This window comes from Balaenoptera physalus, assembly GCF_965194825.1.
Source record: "Balaenoptera physalus genome assembly, chromosome: 11".
NCBI classification, from domain to species: Eukaryota; Metazoa; Chordata; class Mammalia; order Artiodactyla; family Balaenopteridae; genus Balaenoptera; species Balaenoptera physalus.
The window spans coordinates 33,548,184-33,565,273 of NC_138896.1; the positions used below are offsets into that span (position 1 = coordinate 33,548,184).

General features: G+C 51.7%; 1 protein-coding gene across 13 annotated transcripts in view; it reads left to right on the top strand.

Moving 5' to 3' along the window:
* The first annotated feature begins 15,163 nt into the window (after window positions 1–15,163).
* The window catches only part of LOC309638614 (uncharacterized protein C6orf132), a 43,914-nt gene continuing 41,987 nt past the window's right edge, over window positions 15,164–17,090 (top strand). For 10 of the 13 annotated variants that reach the window (XR_014251218.1, XR_014251219.1, XM_082414779.1 and 7 more), the window contains exon 1: window positions 15,166–15,551. Coding sequence is in view for 11 of the 13 variants with exons in the window: in XM_082414779.1 (XP_082270905.1) it covers window positions 15,407–15,551 (145 nt within the window). In the remaining 2 variants the exon portion in view is untranslated. Of the gene's footprint in view, window positions 15,552–17,090 lie in introns of all 13 variants that reach the window. The other 3 variants (XM_082414774.1, XM_082414773.1, XM_082414770.1) reach the window with 2 other exon arrangements.

The window sequence follows — 17,090 nt, forward strand, 5'->3', positions numbered from 1 at the left end:
GGGGCACTGGTCAGAAGCCCACAGAGCCGCCCTGGAGCTCTGCTGGCCCTGGAGCCACTCCCCCAGGCTACAAATCTCAGGGGAACCCATCTTCTCTCTGCTGAGGCCCCAGGGAACTGGGAGGGAATCCCTAGCTGCAGAGCTACTAGAAATTGAACCCCTGCCTTCTTACAAAAGAAACCCCCTATACCCAAGTCGTACTGTACATTCTTTTGCATTTAATTTACAAACTATTTGCCCAACTCAAACTTGCCCAGGGCTTTTCTCCAAGGCAGTCTCTGCTCCCATAGTTTCCTACCCAGCAGTATATGTGCCCTCAGCTTTACACTTCAAAATTCTCCCTATCCTTCCAAGCCAGCAGCCCTCATGACACCTCCTCCAGGGAGCCTCAGATGCTGCAGTCTCTGCCCCCATCTCACCCTCCTCTGTGCCTTCAGGCCCTCCTCTTGGGATGTGGTCCTTTGCTGGGCTGGGACCAGGGTGAGGCAAGGGTGTACATTTTAAGGAGGTACTCACACTCAGACTCGTGCAAGGGCATGGTGAGTGCTTCCTTACAATATTTTGCGCCCTAGGTGCTGTGCTTGCCTTATCTTAATCCCAAATTGTGGTCCTTCCGGGCTCTTGCTAATGTCCCAACAGCCCGTAAACTGCTCCCAGCGGTCAGGACCACATCCTATTCACCTGTGTCCCTAGGGCTTAACCCAGTGCTGGCACAGAGCCAAGCTGGAGAGAGGGAGGGGTGAACGAGCCATCAGCAGCCTTCCCAGACTCATCCAGGCTCAGCCTTGGGACGCAGGATTACAAGCAGAGGGGCAAGCACCGGAAATGAGGTATGACAGTGATAATCAACGCTCGTTTTTCACCACCATTTATGAGCACGGCGCCAAACTCTTTAAGTGGATTTTCTCTGTGAATCCTCACATTAACCCTTTAAGGAAGGTATACTATTAGCCCCATTTATAATTGAGAAAACTGAAGTAAGGAGGTTATTCCCATGTTTTGGGTCACGTGGCTGGTAAGGAGCCAGGCTGCGATGGGAACCCAGGCCTGGCTGACCCCAGGGACCACACCCTGTACTCCACAGGGTGTACTGCCATATCCACAGCACTGTGGGGCAGGGCCTGCCGATTCCTTTCTGTCCTCATTCTGTCACCTTGCTGAGCCCTTGCCAGGGGTGCTTGGTGGCAGGCGAGCAGTCAAGGCGGCCCCTCCCCAGCCCTCAGGCTCACTGGTGAGGGAGGGCAGCCCAATGCCTCAGTTTGGCAAGGACACTCTGGGGTTTTGAATGCTGGATTTTGGTTCTGGGTCTGTGGACCCTGCACAGACAGGATGACACACCGCGAGTATGAGGTTTACTCTATGAATTATCTCTTAGTGCAGCTGAAGATGTGACATCGGTTGCTCCGTCCTTTCGTGCAAAACTATTCCTGAGCTCCTCTTGTACACCAGGCTCTGGGTGTGGAAGTAACAGAGACACTGCACATATGAACACAAATATGAAGCCCTGGGGAGCAGGGTTCCTAGGTCTCGGCACCATTGACACTTTGGGCTGGATAAATCTTTGCTGTGGGGTTGTCCTTCAATGAAGTATGCTTAGCATCAGCTCTGGCCTCTGCCCACTAGATGCCAGTAGCCCCCCCTCCCAATTGTGACAGCCAAGAATGTCTCTCACATTGCCAGTGTCTCCTGAGGGCAGTGAGAATCACTGCTATAGAGTCCATGACAATTTCTTTATCCTCAGTGTTGAGGCTGACGGCCTGGCCCTGCAGAATTTTCCTTTCCTGGGCCACAGAAGTGGCTTGGGTTTTTTCCATGTTAAGCATGATTCTGGGGACTTCCCTGGTGGCGCAGTGGTTAAGAATCCACCTGCCAATGCAGGGGACATGGGTTCGAGCCCTGATCCAGGAAGATCCCACATGTCGTGGAGCAACTAAGCCCCTGCGCCACAACTACTGAAGCCTGCATGCCCTAGAGCCCATACTCCGAAGCAAGAGAAGCCACCGCAATGAGAACCCCGTGCACCGGAATGAAGGGTCGCTCCCGCTCGCCACAACTAGAGAAAGCCCGCGTGCAGCAACAAGGACCCAACACAGCTCCCACCCAAAAAAAAAAGCATGATTCTGAGGTTCTGGTCCTCCTGACACCACGGGAAGGCTCATCCTGTGGCCATAGTGGTGAAGGAACTGCAGAGGCCCCACCTCCTACCAGCCCCTGCTCCCCAGCAGTCTTGGCCACCTGGACCCTGCACCTCAGGCTCGGGAGCTGGTGTGAAGGGTGACAGAGGCATGTGCTTTCAGAAGAGTTGGTCGGGGGGGATCTTCCTACAGGGGGAAGGGCAATGCTCTTTGCTAACAGGATTGAGAATCCAGCAAGTGCTAACCACTCAGCTTTGCAAAAACCCCGAAGAGCCATTTTGAGATGTTACTCCCATCTTCCAAATGCAGAAACTGAGGCTCAGAGGAACCTAAGCTTTGCCTAAGTTCACATGGTTAGTGAGTGGCGTGTAAGAACCTTGAAGAAGTCGCACGACTAGTGACCAGTTAGTGCTGGAACCAGGATTTGAATCCTCCCCTCCCTCTCCACCCCAGCCCAGGCCCTGGGTCTCCCGTCAGTTATGCCCCAGCTGCTGCTGCTGCCCCTACGCTTGGGACCCTGGTTAGGGGGACCCAGGACCCCAGGACATCCAGGGACGAGACCCACACAGAAACTGGGGCAGAGGGACAGCCCCGGGGAAGGGGAGAGGGAGGAGGTAGAGAGAAGGGAGGAGGTAGAGAGAAAGGAGGAGGAGGGGGAGTGGAATAGGAGGTGGATGGGGGGGAAGAGGAGGAGGAGGAGGAGGGATGGGGGAGGAGGAGGAAGAGGAGGTGGATGGGGGGAAGAGGAGGAGGAGGAGGAGGGATGGGGAGGAGGAGGAAGAGGAGGTGGATGGGGGGAGGAGGAAGAGGAGGTGGATGGGGAGGGGGAGGAGGGGAAGGGGAGGGGGAGGAGGAGGAAGAGGAGGTGGATGGGGGAGGAGGAGGAGGAGGTGGATGGGGAGGGGGAGGAGGGGGAAGGGGAGGGGGAGAAGGAGAAGGAGGAGGAGGAGGAGGCCCGGGCAGTCCCAGCCTTGCCCTGCCCCTTCCGGGGGCCCAGCCAGGCTCCAGGCAACTAAGCTCAGAGGGCTGAGAACACCCCATCTGGCCAGCTCTGGCGGGAGGGTGGGGCCGACTGCATATTTTCCAGGTTAACATCTGGTTTCATTTAACCAACTCCTCCCCTCTCAGGAGGTCCTCCCAGTCAAATGCACAGCGTGTGTGTGTGTGTGTGTGTGTGTGTGTGTGTGTGTGTGTGTGTGTGTGTGACTTTAGAGAAATGGTTCACAACTGGGTGTATTCCCCCCTCCCAGGGGACATTTGGCAATGCCGGGAGACATTTTTGGTGGTCACTACTGGGGGGTGCTACTAGTGTCTAGAGGCCAGGATGCTGCTAAACATCCCACACTGCACAGGTCAGCACACAGCCACACATCCCCACCCCCGCCCCCGCAAAGAATGATTGGCTCACAGGGTAGTGCCAAGGTTGAGAAAACTGGTTTAGAGGTTGAAGGAAGATCCCCATCTCCCCTATCTGCTTCCTGCAGCCTTAAGCCTCCCATTCCTCCTGTTCTATGGGGGATGGGGGGTGGGGCAATGAAGCTTAAAGGGCAAGGAGAGGGTCCCACCAGCCCCTTCCCTCCCTTCTGAATCTCACTACCCTGTTTCAATTGGGTTTTGAGTTAGAGCCAAAAGAAGGAATCTGACTCCCTCCCTCTATGACTTCCATCAAGGCCTTTTAGATATACAATGTATACGTTTTCCCCTTATACCAGGATGTAGAATGGGGAAGAGAGAGACTCAAGCGTGGCACTTTCTGAGTAGGGCAAGAAGACCTCATTGTGATATGTATGTCCTCCCAAATACTTCAGGCCCCCTGCCCACCTGCTGGCCTAGCCCATGCCTGACACTCCACCATTAGTACCTCGCTTTTTCACGGAGTGCCTGTGCCCTGTGAAAATGCAAATAGCATTGGGTGAGGCTGCTGGCGAAGGCTCCCCGGGCACCTGGTACTGGAAATGTGCCTGGCCTTTGGAGTTTGAAGGCTGAGCTCAGGACCGGACTCTGCCCTTACAGGTCAGGCATCCTTGGGCAAGTCGCTGAACCTCTTTGAGCTTTACTTGCCTAATCTGCAAAATGGGGCTAATAAGGCTATCTACTGCACCAGCTTGTGATGGTGGGGGGGGGGGTGGTGAGTCGCGGGAGCTGTAAAAGCAAATGGTAATTATCATCAGCCTCGTCCAGCTCCTACACCGAGGTGTCGACACACTCCCCTAAACCTTTATGAGCACATATTTGCCCGCGGTGGGGACAAGGGGGACTTTGAAGGGAGTCAATGGGAAGGCCTAGTGGGGACCTCAGCTCCCTCAGGAGGCCATGTAGCAGGACGGCCTGGAATTTAAATTCCAGCTCCACCACCCACTGGGTACCTGCTCTGCTGTGAATTTTTTTTTTTTTTTTTTTTTTTGGCCACACCGCACAACGTGCAGGATCTTAGTTCCCCAACCAGGGATCGAATCCGTTCCCCCTGCAGTGGAAGCATGGAGTCTTAACCACTGGACCACCAGGGCATTCCCCCTGGTAATTTATCATACGCTGTGTCTGTTTTCCCATCTATGAAGTGGGAATAACAAGAGAATTTATCTCATAGGGTTACCATGAGTTAATGAGATATTCTTGGCAAGGTACATAGACCTCTTCAGCACTCGGTAAACGTTTGCCAGTATTATTACTTGTCACAAGTTTGCCTAGGAGGTGAGGCCATGCAAACTAACAGTCCAGGAAGCCTCTCGGGGAAGTGAAGGGTCAGGAACCAGAGGAATTGATGGTGGCCCACTTCCTGCCTGCCTTCCCCGCCTCCCGGGAGACAATGACAGCTCCACAGTTGGGGAACAAGAGTCAGGCAGTGTCACCGGCACCTAAGCCTTTTGTAAGAGGCCTTCAGCTCCCAGCACAGGTGGGCCTGGCTGGGGCCTTCATGCTCCTTTCTGCCAGTCAAACTTCTTGTGACCTTGGGCTGCCCTGATCCAACACTGTGATGTCATCCTACCTGGGACATCCTTGACCAGGGCCTTCCTTGGTGATGAGATGGAACTTCTGGTGGCCAGGGGCTCCAGAGGTTTTCAGGGACTCTTGGGAGGGTACTGGGATGCCAAGGTAGGGAGAATTGTATGGGGCTGGGGGCATTGTGACACCTCTTTGACAACACAATTCCTTCTATCTTCCTAAGGAGATACAGGGGCAGGGCTGAGGGCTGAAGTTTCAAAGTCTGGATGGGTCTTACAACCTTGATACTGACTCACTCTGCACTTCCTTCTTCCCACAATTCCCAGGACCTTTGAGCTGTGGGTAGTGGGGTGAGTGGAGAGAGGAGGAAAGCATCCTAGTTATTCAGGTGCCTCCAGCAGTCCTAATACTCCTCCAGGCACCCTCATGTTTCTCGTGATTTCACTGGCAGGGAATAAATGTACCCAGCCAACTCTCCATTCTCTTTCTTCCTCTCTTTCTATCTGCCTTCTAAAGTACAGAGATGAAGGATGGGTGGATGAATGGATGGATGGATGGATGGATGGATGGATGGATGGATGGATGGATGGATGATGGATGGACACATGAACCCATGGATGGACAGACAAAGGAGTGGGAGGGTGGATGGGCAGGTGGATGGATGTGGGCAGGTGGATAGATGGTGGATGGGCAGGTGGATGGATGTGGGCAGGTGGATAGATGGTGGATGGGCAGACCCTCCTGATTTGAGCCCTGGTCACCTTCTTAGTCTCATCTCTTGCTATCTTTTCCCTCACTCTATGCAGTAACTACTTTCTTAAACATGCCCTGGGACTTCCCTGGTGGTCCAGTGGGTAAGAGTCTGTGATCCCAATGCAGGGGGCCCAGGTTTGATCCCTGGTGGGGGAACTAGATCCCGCATGCATGCCACAACTAAGAGTTCACATGCCGCAACCAGAAGATCCTGCATGGCAACTAAAGATCCCGCACGCCGCAATGAAGATCCCACGTGCCACAACTAAGACCTGGTGCAGCCTAAATAAATATATAAATAAATATTTTTTAAAAATGTCCTGCTCTCTCCCCTCTAAGCCTTTGTATTCAATAGTTGCTGTTCCCTTTCCTGGACCACTTCAAACAGGGGGTTAGGAGATGAAGGGATGGATGGATAGGTGAGTAGACAGGTGTCTGGGTGGGGTGGCCATGGTTGAGTGGATGGGCAGATTGTCAATGAGCGGATCGATGGTGGGTTGTTGTGGTATAGAGGATGGGATTGCAGGCCCAGGAGCCAGACTTTCTGAGCTTGAATCCTGGCTCTACCATTTTATCAGTTGTGTGACATTGGGCAAGTAATTGACCTCTCTGTACTTCTGTTTGCTCATCTGTAAAATGGTTGGGCTAAAGGTCCCTAACTAATAGAGTTGGGCAAAACACTTAGGACAGTACCTGGCACAGAGTGAGCACTCAATAACTGTTAGCTTTTATTATGTTTGGGTGGGTAATTGCTTTGAGGGGTAGGTGGCTGAATGGGCTGTCCTCTCCCCATCTTCAAAACCTGACCCCTCCCCACACACACCTCCTTAGGGTCCCATCTCCCCAACACCAGACTTGGTGAGCGCCTTCCAGGAATGTGTCAGAAATGCCACATGTAGGAGTGCCCTGGGCTTCTCCCTGGGTCAGTGGGGGAGGAAAGGCGGAGGCCCAGGGTGGCGGAGGCAAAGCAAGCTGGTGATTTCCTGCCCTCAGCCCACTGGCTTGGGCTGGACCCAGGACTTGTTTCCTTCCTGGAACTGTGTCAGCACTGACTGTTGGGCATGGGGTAGATTTTGGGGCCCACAGGCAGATTGGGGGTTGAGGTGTGGATGACTTGGACGCTCTGCTCAGATTGTGAGATCGGAGGTAATGACCATCAGGTGTGAGCCCTGATGGTAATGACCCCTAATTTCTGAGGAGGCTGGGAGAGGCCAGGAGGGGAGGCAGGCAGGGAGGAAGGGGAGGAGGAGCAGCCCTGCCGGAGCCTCTGTTCAGGGATCTCCAAGGCTCTGGGCAGATGATATCTTGCTTGGGAGAGGGTGGGGAAGAGGGAACGGGAGCTTGGAGCAGGGCCTGCTGCATGGTAGGCGCTGAGTTATATTGTTATTATCATTTCTAAGCTCCAGACAGCACTGAATCAGTCCTGTCTCCAGGAAGTCCACCCTTTCTGACTTCTCTGCCACATTCCCAGCGTGAGTTCATTTTATTCCTCATCAAAATTCCCGGAAGGTAAGGACGGTGATCTGTACCCCACAGTGCTCAGTGGGTGTTTGGGAAGGATGGGGAGAGCTAGTGAGACTCAGGGCTGACTTGTGGAGCCCAGGAAGATCCAGAGACCACCCCCACCCCTTGCCACATACACACCTCTGTTGAGGTGCAGGCATGTGGCTTTCAGGGTCCTGCTACTGCCTTGCAGGCTACTTAGAGGTAGCCTGCTTATTTAAACATCCTCTCCACTCCTCCTTACCTGCTGTGTGATTTGGACAAATTACTTAACCTCTCTGATCCTTACTTGAGTTTCCCTTGTTGGACTTCAAGTACAGGTGTCTGAGTTATTCCTACAGCTCACTTCATGGTGCATTATCACCACTGGTCCATGAAGTCCTCCACTCTTGTTGTATTAATTTCCCCTCTTTATCTCCAGTCTCCAGCCATGCTCTCCACCCACCCCCACCAGAGGCAACCATTCAATGTGCTTAATGAGTATCTTCTTGTTCATATGTGTTTGCAAAATATATATTGTTGTTTTGTGTGCAAGTAGTGTTCATTTACATAAGTGGTTTTGTGTGTTTTAGATCTCATTCTGTTGTTTACTTTGATCGCTACGTTCTGTTTTTTAAGATCCATCTGTGTTGCTATATGAGCATCTAGTTCCTTGCTTCCAAATGCTGTATATCCCTTCTCCACCCAGGTGTCTCCAATTTCCCATCCCCACAAACAGCACTGCAATGACATTACATCCACGTCCCCTTATGGACCAGGGTGAAGGTTTCTTTGGGGCCTACTCCTAAGACAGAATTGACTGGTCACAGAGTATGAGTAGATGTCATTTGAAATCTTCTTTTCTCCATCCATAAAATGGGTGTATTGCCCCTTCCTTGCAGGGTTGACTTGATGGTAGTGGGTTAATGCACATAATCCACTCGGCCCCTGTGTCTGACACAGAAAAGATGCTCAGTGAATGGCAGATGCAGCTGCTGTTCCTTCCAGGTCTCAGGGAGAGAGAGAGACACACACACAGAGAGAGAGAGAGACACAGAGAGAGAGAGAGAGACAAGCTGGACCCAGGAGAGGTTGCATGGAAACGCACCCAGGGCTCAAAGTCCCCGTTCAAGTGTTGGTGTCCAGAACACGTGAGAAGTGTTGCGGGGCTGTGCTGATTCCTAGAGGGTAGGGACTGATCTTGAAGGCTAGACCTCCCACACCAGAGCACAGGTCTGGTGCAGAGGAGATGGCCATGCCTAGGAAATGCTTCCTGTATCCCAGTGCTCACCTCGCTTTCCTCAGAGACCCCCTGTACAGGAGGGCCAGACAGCCTCATATGCTGTTCTGCCTCTGCTCTGCAAGCCAATGAGCACTTTAACGAGATGAGAAACTACACCTGAGCATTGGAGTCTGCCATCCCATTTTACAGATGGAGAGACTGAGGCTCAGGAAGGCTCCATGGTCTCACGGGAGGTTAGTGGCAGAAGAGCCACTAGACTCCACATCTCCACACACCACCACCACCCCCATCCAGTGTTCTTTTAAAAAAGAACATGTATTCCGTGCTAAATTATGTTCTTTATTATTTGTAGAATTTTAAGTTAAAACAAATGATCTACCAACAGAGCACATTACTGAAAAGTAAAAATCCCACATGTAGTCCTGGCATTCCCCCTGAGCCATCTCCACAGTCTTGTTTCCTGCTAACCCCTGGCCATTCACAAATACACTTTATCTACCTGTAGTCACAATCTACACGAAATTTTGTTTTTTGCTTTTGTACTTAACAATCTTTTTTTTTAACATAGACACATGATTTCAGATGGTGGGATCTGTTTTACAATGGGATGTTTTTGTCTGGCCTTCGAGGTAACCTTGTAGACACCTGCCCCACCCTGTCTCCTGGGCCTCAGTGTAATTTTCCTTCTTGAAGTTCTTTGTAGAATTGGTACTGCTCTTGTGCAGCCTCTCAGGGCCTCTGTTCTGTCTTTGCTATTCTCTGTTTAGCACCTCCATGCCCAAAGTCAGGGTAGGGAACCGGGGCAGGAGCACGTAGGTACTAAGTAATCATCATGAGTCAAGACTCTCTGCTGGGTATCTTAACCCTTTATCTCGTTGAATCTCATAAAAACCTACATTGATAGCCCGTTTTACAGATGAACAAACTGAGGCTCAGAGAGGGAGGTGGTAACTCAGCCAAGGTCACACCCTTGCTAAACAGCACGGTCAGGATTCAAACCTATTCCCCAGCAAGGGTCTTTCCCACTATGCCATGGTCCCATCCACAGAGCCCACAGTTACAAAGGGAAATGAGTCTCTCCCCAGCACCCCGAACACACCACTCCCTACCCAGGGCTGGGCCTTGGATCCTCACACTCTTAGGCACCAGGTAATGACCCTGACCCCCTTCTCAGGATGTAGGATTCCACACCAGCCAGACTTTCTCTCAGCCTGATCACATCTCCTGGCACCTGCCCAGCCCAGAGGAAGGCCAAGGTTGGGGGGATTGAAGCCCACCCTGCCCTGCAGGCTGAAGGGAACATTTTCAGGGGCTGGTCTGGCAGAAGGTGTCTCCAGCCTGGAACACGGGGCTGGACAAGGTGAGCTGCAGCTCAGTGGCTTGTGGGAGTTGGCATGACGGGAGTTTTGACTTTTGCCCCTGCAGAGCTAGCCACAGAGACCTGGGTCGGGGAATGAGGTGACTCTCAGGTTCTCTCAGCCTGCCTTCCCCCCACCCGCTCAGAGTGCACTCCCCCAGACAGGAGTGTTTGGCTTTGTTGGAGGAGAGACCTGACAGCTCTGACAAAGACCTGGCTGGGTCTCTGGGGAGACTGCACCTGCCAGGCCCTCATCCCACCCCACATTCCAGAACCGGCCAGTAAAGTTGGTTCTTGGAGGTGACTAAGTCATTACTGAGCCGAGATTTAATTACAGGATTGGGCTTTTGGCTGTTTCAACGGGAGCCTGTTATTTGGCTGTTTCTTTTCCTGGGGGAGCAGGTGTGAGGTGTTGTCATTAGATGGAGCGGGGCTACAATGGTCTGGGGGGCTGAGCTGGACAGAGAATCAGGCCCCAAGCCTGCTCCAGAGAATTCAGCCTCCAAAGCTGCCAGAAACTGCCCACCCCTCACGCACCAACATGGGAGTGGAATGTGGGTGAAATGGGTGGTGTAAGGGCAGAGAGAGCCCTGCTGTCCAGACTCAGCAGCCTCAAACCCTTCTGGTGTTCATGGGTCACTCTCGTTCCCCCCTTTCCTCCATCCCCAACCAAAACTAATGCCAGAAGCAAGGGGACCAGAAGGAGGAGAAATGAACAAACACTTGAGGAGTGGCCCCTGGGTGCCAGGCCCTGTGCTGGCACTTCACATCCTTTATCTTATTTAATCTTCTTAACAACCCTCAGGCGGGGGTACTGTTATTACTCCCATGTTACAGACGAGGAAACGGGCTCAGAGTTCTTGCTGTTGTCGTTTTTTCTACTTCCCTATATGCAAGCTGTTTACCAAGCCCTTCCTTTCTTCCTAAGAAATGTCTCACAAACTAACAACTTTACTTTTTCTTTCTACCACCAGCACGCGTGTCCATATCCCCTCCTGCTTGTATCAATACCAACTGTTTAACCAATGAACCAATCAATTACGCAGCCTCTCTTAGCCCCTCAGCCTACACTTTCTCCTTCTCCTGGCCCTTCATCCAGCTGCTAGATGATCCTTATACACAGCTGTTACCACCAGTCACCCTTGCCTGCTCCGTTGCCTGGTAACCACTGACTCTAGGCCTGAGCTTCTCAAACCTTAACATGCTCCTGAATCACCTGGGGGTCTTGTTAAAATACAGATCCTCTGCTGTGTACCTTAATGCAACAGCTCACTGAATCTCACAATGGCCTTAAATTAATAGCCGGTTTTACAGAAGAACAAGCGGAGACCCAGAGAGGTTGCCCAACGTCTGGAATGGAGCCAGAGATCCTACATTTCTAGTAAGATCCCAGATGATGTAGAGGCTGCTGGTTCGTGGTGGTCCACACTTCTAGACTAAACTCTCCTGCTGAGTTATTTTTATCTTTAATTTTTAAACAGCAAATATATTTACCATGGTTTGAAAATTAGAAACTATAAAAAGGTGTTCAGTGAAAATTCTCCCTCCCACTCCATTTGCCCAGTTCCCCCCACTTCCCCCCAGTAACTACTTTTACTAGTTTCTTATGTGTCTTTCCATAGTTTCTCTGTGCCAATACAAGCAAATATGATCATACTTATCCTGCCCCAAATGGTAACACACACACACACACACACACACGGTTTTGTCAACAGTTTATCAGTTTATCTTGTAGATAACTGGACACAGTCGGCTGACTCATTCATTTTTAGAGTTGCATTATTATTCCATTGTGTGAATATGCCATAATTCATTTAACCAGTCATTGTTAGCTGGACAATCTGGGTTGTTTCCAATGTTACCAGCTGGCCTTTTTAAGCCCATCATACCCTGGCCAATCTTGCTGTGACCTCCCTTCCAACCCCCAATTCCCAGCTCCACCATCCTAAGCCCCTGCAAAGGTCTTTGCTCCTCCTACATGCCCCCCCCCACGCCCCGATCCTCCAGACCACCCTGATTGCTCCTCCTCTGAGCCTCTGTTAATTCCATTGTTAGTCTCCCCCTCATCATTTACCTCCCCACCCTTCATCTCTCCATGTGTCTCTCCCTGTCTCCCCAAATAGACTAAAGCAACTTGAACTCAGGAACCATGTCTTTGATTTCTCTGGATCCTTCACAGCCCAGAGCTGAGCACACAGCGGTTCTCAAGAATATTAGTTATATGGTGGAAGTTGTACATGAATGGAGCCAATGGATGGTGGCTCTGCTGGGGATGGTTCAGGGTGTAAGAGCCCAGGAGCAACCCAAGGTTGGAGGGGCCTCGTACCTCAGAGGTCTCCAAGAAGGAAGCCCCTATCTCATGCCTGAGTGTCTAGAGCACTTGGGTGGGTTGTGATGATGTCCAGGGTGTGATGGGGCATCTGGGGTCCCCTTGTGCCCTTCCTGTGTGGACAGTGGGAGGAGCCATGATGTGGAGATGGGGCGTGGAGGGACAGATCATGTGGGTATGTGTGGATGCCCTAGAATGGGCTCCTTCTGGTCTCTATTAACATCTTTGTCATCCTTCCCAGGCCAGCTCACATCTCAATTCTTCCAAGAAGCCTTCCTGGACTTCTCCAGCCCACGTTGACCTCCCCTCCTCTGAATTCCTGTTGTGTATGTATTAGTGACAGCAGTCACTGTTCTGTACTTGGTCATCATGCTCTGCCACCTTGAATCATGTAAACCCAGCTTCCTGATTAGACCCCAAGATCCTCCATGGTAGAAATAAGACTTCTATAATTCTCTTCTATCCCCAGTTATCACAAACCCTGAGCACAGCACCAGGCAACTGGGACAGCCTCCACAAATACTCCTTGAATGAACAGGAATTGGTTCCAGGAGTGCCATGGGAGTGGGTGGGATAGGACAAGGTTGAGCACAGGTGTGTCACCACCCAAGAACATTTGGGAAACACGAGTGTTTTTAAAGATGCTCTGTCCCCCAATCTGTTCCTCAGTCCCTCCCCTCCTGGTGGGAAAACAATGACCTCACAGCCTTGAGGGCCCTTCTCATCCTGTCCCTTGACACTGGGGGGACTTTTCAAAAATGTCACTGTCATGAAAAACAAACAAAAGCAGGGGACTGCCCTAAATTAAGAGATTAAAGGAACATGACGAGCAAATGCAATGTGTGAACCTTGATTAGACTGTGGACTGGAAAAAAATCAAAAACTAAAATGACATCTTGGGGGGATAATTGGGAAATTTTTAATGTGGAGTATATTTCAGATGTTAATAGTCTATCGATCTTAAATCTCTTGAGTGTGGTAACTGTATTGAGGTCATTTAGGAGAATGTCCTTATGCTTAGGCAATGGATACTGAAGTAGTGGTGGGTGTGGGGAGATGTGCCATGATATCCACACCTTTCAACTGTCAGTAAAAAGAAAATGAAAAATGTGTGTGTGTGTGTGTGTGAGTACAGGTGGTCATTTTACTAGTCTTTCAGATTTTTCAAGATGAAAAGTTGAAGGGAAAATATCTGGTACAAAGAGCAGTGCCACCTCAACTGTCTGGGAGAAAGAGGAGGAGAAATGCAGCAGGGGTTCTGATTGGGTAGCTCAGGGGAAACACTCTATCTGTGACTTGATCACCCCCCACCCAGCCTTCCACCCCGGCTGCCCAGAAAGCATCCAAATCTAACCCCTTGGACTGACTCTCCCCTACTCTCTGCATCTTTCACACAGTCTCCCGGGTCCTCATCTGATGGGACCTCCCCTGGTGGACAGCCACCCCCAGCCTAGCTAGTATAGAACTTGAAGCAACTTAAAGGTTCACAGCTCGTCTCCCTGGAGAATGAACTGAACCTCTGTGGGCTTGACCCACCTGGAGTTTTTAGAAATTACATTCACTTAGAGGATGAAAGGGACCCCTTATACGCTGTTGGTGGGAATGTAAACTGGTGCAGCCACTATGGAAAACAGTATGGAGGGTCCTCAAAAAAATAAAAATAGAACTGCTATATGATCCAGCAATTCCACTCCTGGGTATATATCCGAAGAAAATGAAAAAACTAATTCAAAATATACATGCACCCCAATGTTCACAGCAGCATTATTTACAATAGCCAAGATATGGAGGCAAGCTAAGTGTCTATCAACAGATGAATGGATACAGAAGATATTTCATTTATATGTATACAGATAAATGTGTATACACACACACACACACACATACCCCAATGGAATACTACTAGGCCATAAAAAGAATGAAATCCTACCATCTGCAACAACATGGATGGACCTAGAGGGTATTATTCTTATTAAAATAAGTCAGACAGAGAAAGCAAATACTGAATGCTATCATTTATTTGTGGAATCTAAAAAATAAACCGAATGAATATAAAACAACAGAAACAGACTCACAGATATAGAGAACAAACTAGTGGAGGTGGGGAGAAGGAAGGAAAGAAGGACAAAATAGGGGTAGAGAATTAAGAGGCACAAACTACTATGTATAAAATAAATAAGCTACAAGGACATATTGTACAGCACAGGGAATATAGCCAATATTTTATGATAACTATAAATGGTATATAATCTATAAAAATATTAAATCACTATGTTGTACACCTGAAACTAATATAATGTTGTAATTCAACTATATTTCAATTAAAAATATATATTCACTTAGCTTCACAGAAAAAAGAAAATGAAAAGGAATTTGGTGTTTAAAAAAAAATTCCAGGATTTAGTCATCCTACATGTTCTTTGGAGCTCTGTCAATGAGGATATTTTCCGCCCTAGTCATCAGATCGGGACACTAGTTTTTGCTTTTTTAGTTTTTTTATTTATTGCTTTTACCTTTTTTTCTTATGGTCATTGCCTTACAGGCATGGAAGATTCCTGGCCCGCATTTCTGAGGGCCCCTAGAACCCTTCAGCGCGCGCGCTGTTGCCGGCCACTTCCCCAGTGCTGGGCGCAAGAGTCGTTTCCAAAGTTCCGGATCGACCTGCTCACGCACCTCCTGAGAAGCTGAGAACTGGCCTGCGCCCTCCCTTCCTGGGGGAACGAGGGGTGGAGGAGGGGGGCCGGGAGGCGACCCGAGGGAGGGGGCGGGTCGTCTCCGCGGCTGGGCGTGGGCTGGGCGAGGTCCCGGGCCCACCGGGCCCCGCCAACAATGGCCAGTTGTGGAAGGAGGCGGCAGGAATGCGGCCGGGGGAGTCGGGCGGCGGGGCGGCGAGGCGGCGGGGCGGCGACGGCGGCGGCGGCGGCGGCGGCGGCGGCCGCGGGGCGGGGCCAGGTCGCAGCCGCAGCCTCTTACCTGTCCAGGTAGCTCGCATTTCCCGGCGAGCGGCGGTGCCCGCAGCACCTGTCTCCCGGTGCGCGGGCGGGGAGGACGGCGCGGGGCATGGCCTGGTAGAGGCCCCTGGGGAGACGGTAAGGAGTCCAGTCCGGAGCAGGGCAGGAGGCGGAGGGACGGTCCTCCCCGGCGCCTGCTCGGCCGGCGGCAGCATGAAAAAGAACCAGACGGTGCAGGGCACCTTCAGCAAACTCTTCGGCAAGAAGCACGCCAACCCTCCCGCCACCTCCCTCTACGCCACCAACCCCCCCTGGATTTTCACCCAGGAGGCCCCGGAGGAGGGGACCCGGCACTTCGGTGAGTGCGCCCGGGAGCCGGAGGGCGCAGGGCTGCCGGGCGGTTCCCCCACCCCGGGGGCGGCCTCCCTCCCGGGACTCCGGGCGATCGGCGGCCTCGAGGGCGGGAGACGCGGCAGCGCAGAGGGGAAGGAACGCGTTTGAACCTGCGTGCTGGCCGGGCAGGAGCCTCCGGCGAGAGAAGTGTCTCCGGGAAAGGGAAGGAGGGGCCCCTCTCCACAGTGAGGTCGGAGGCCTTTGCGGGGGTCCCCGCATCTTATCTTAGTCCCTCTTCCGAGGTGTTTATTTTCCCTTCTCTGTGGAAGTTATGTTTGCGTTATTGTTGCCAGAAAGGCTTCCCGCGGTTTGCAGTGCCCTCCCTCACCCTTCCCCCAGAAGTACTGTTGAGTACAGAGTGTTCCCCTGGATCTGAGGACTTGGGGGTGGTCCTTTCAACCCCCCACTCTTTCCGCTTCCTCCGTCCCCCCACCCCCAGTTCCCAGCCGCATTTCTCCTGGCCCGGGGTCACAGGCAGAGAGGGAGCTGCTATCTGCGTGCCCACACACTTGGCTCTGCCCTGGGGAGGCCCAGGAAAAATCCACAGGAGCCACTGCTAGCAGGATACCAGCCTGTGCCAGACACCAAGTCACTGACTGGGGTCACAGGCTCTCACCAGGTCAAGCTGGGGCCTGGGTTGCCTATGAGCTCAGAGGAAGAAGCCCCAGACCCGACAGGGGAGGCTGAGGAAGCCCCTCCTGACTGCCAGCTGCCCCTGGCCCCTGAATCAGGGTGGTGTGTCTGCAGGCATCTGTAAACACCATGCCCACCCTGCCTTTGGGTTCTGCCTGTGGGTCACCTTATCACTGCATCTTTCTGCAGTTTGTACCCTATATAACTGAGGGGGAATCCAGGGGGTGGGGACAGGAATTCACTTCTTGTGTATGATCTGAGCTTCTGGGCCCAAGGAGGGTCACCCATCACTGCTTTACCTCACCTGCTTTCATTGTCACCCCATTACCTTCACTAACCTTTATGGCCACTGTGTGGGGACCCACAGAGGATGTTACAGCCTCAACCCCTGCTATTGGATTCACTTCAGCACCCAAGTTGTCACAGTTGGGACACAAGGCATCATGACAGGAGCAGGGCAAACAAGACGTTGCCTCTCTCTGGCCCAAGGATCTCAGACCAGCTGGTGAACAGAGCTGACCGAATGCTGTTTAGCCCTTTCTGAGTCTTTGCTATAAAAGAGTAAGTGCAAAAGGAACAGAGAGAGATGACCTCTGATTGGAACTAGCATGTAAGCTGAGAGGGAAGGGCATCCAGCATTTCGAGAGCAAACAGCAGGAGCAAAGCCTACGAGGGCCAGGGTGGCTTGGAGGCAGGGTTTAGGAACTTAACAAACACACACGTCCTGCCAAGTACAACTCTGTGAGGCCTAAACGCCTCTCCTCGCCTGGGTCCCAAACATTTATTGACCCCTTCTTAGGTGCAAGGTACCGTTCTAAAGTCCTTGTGTTGTTGACTTGTTGACTCCTAGCCTATGATCCTGTTTGACAGA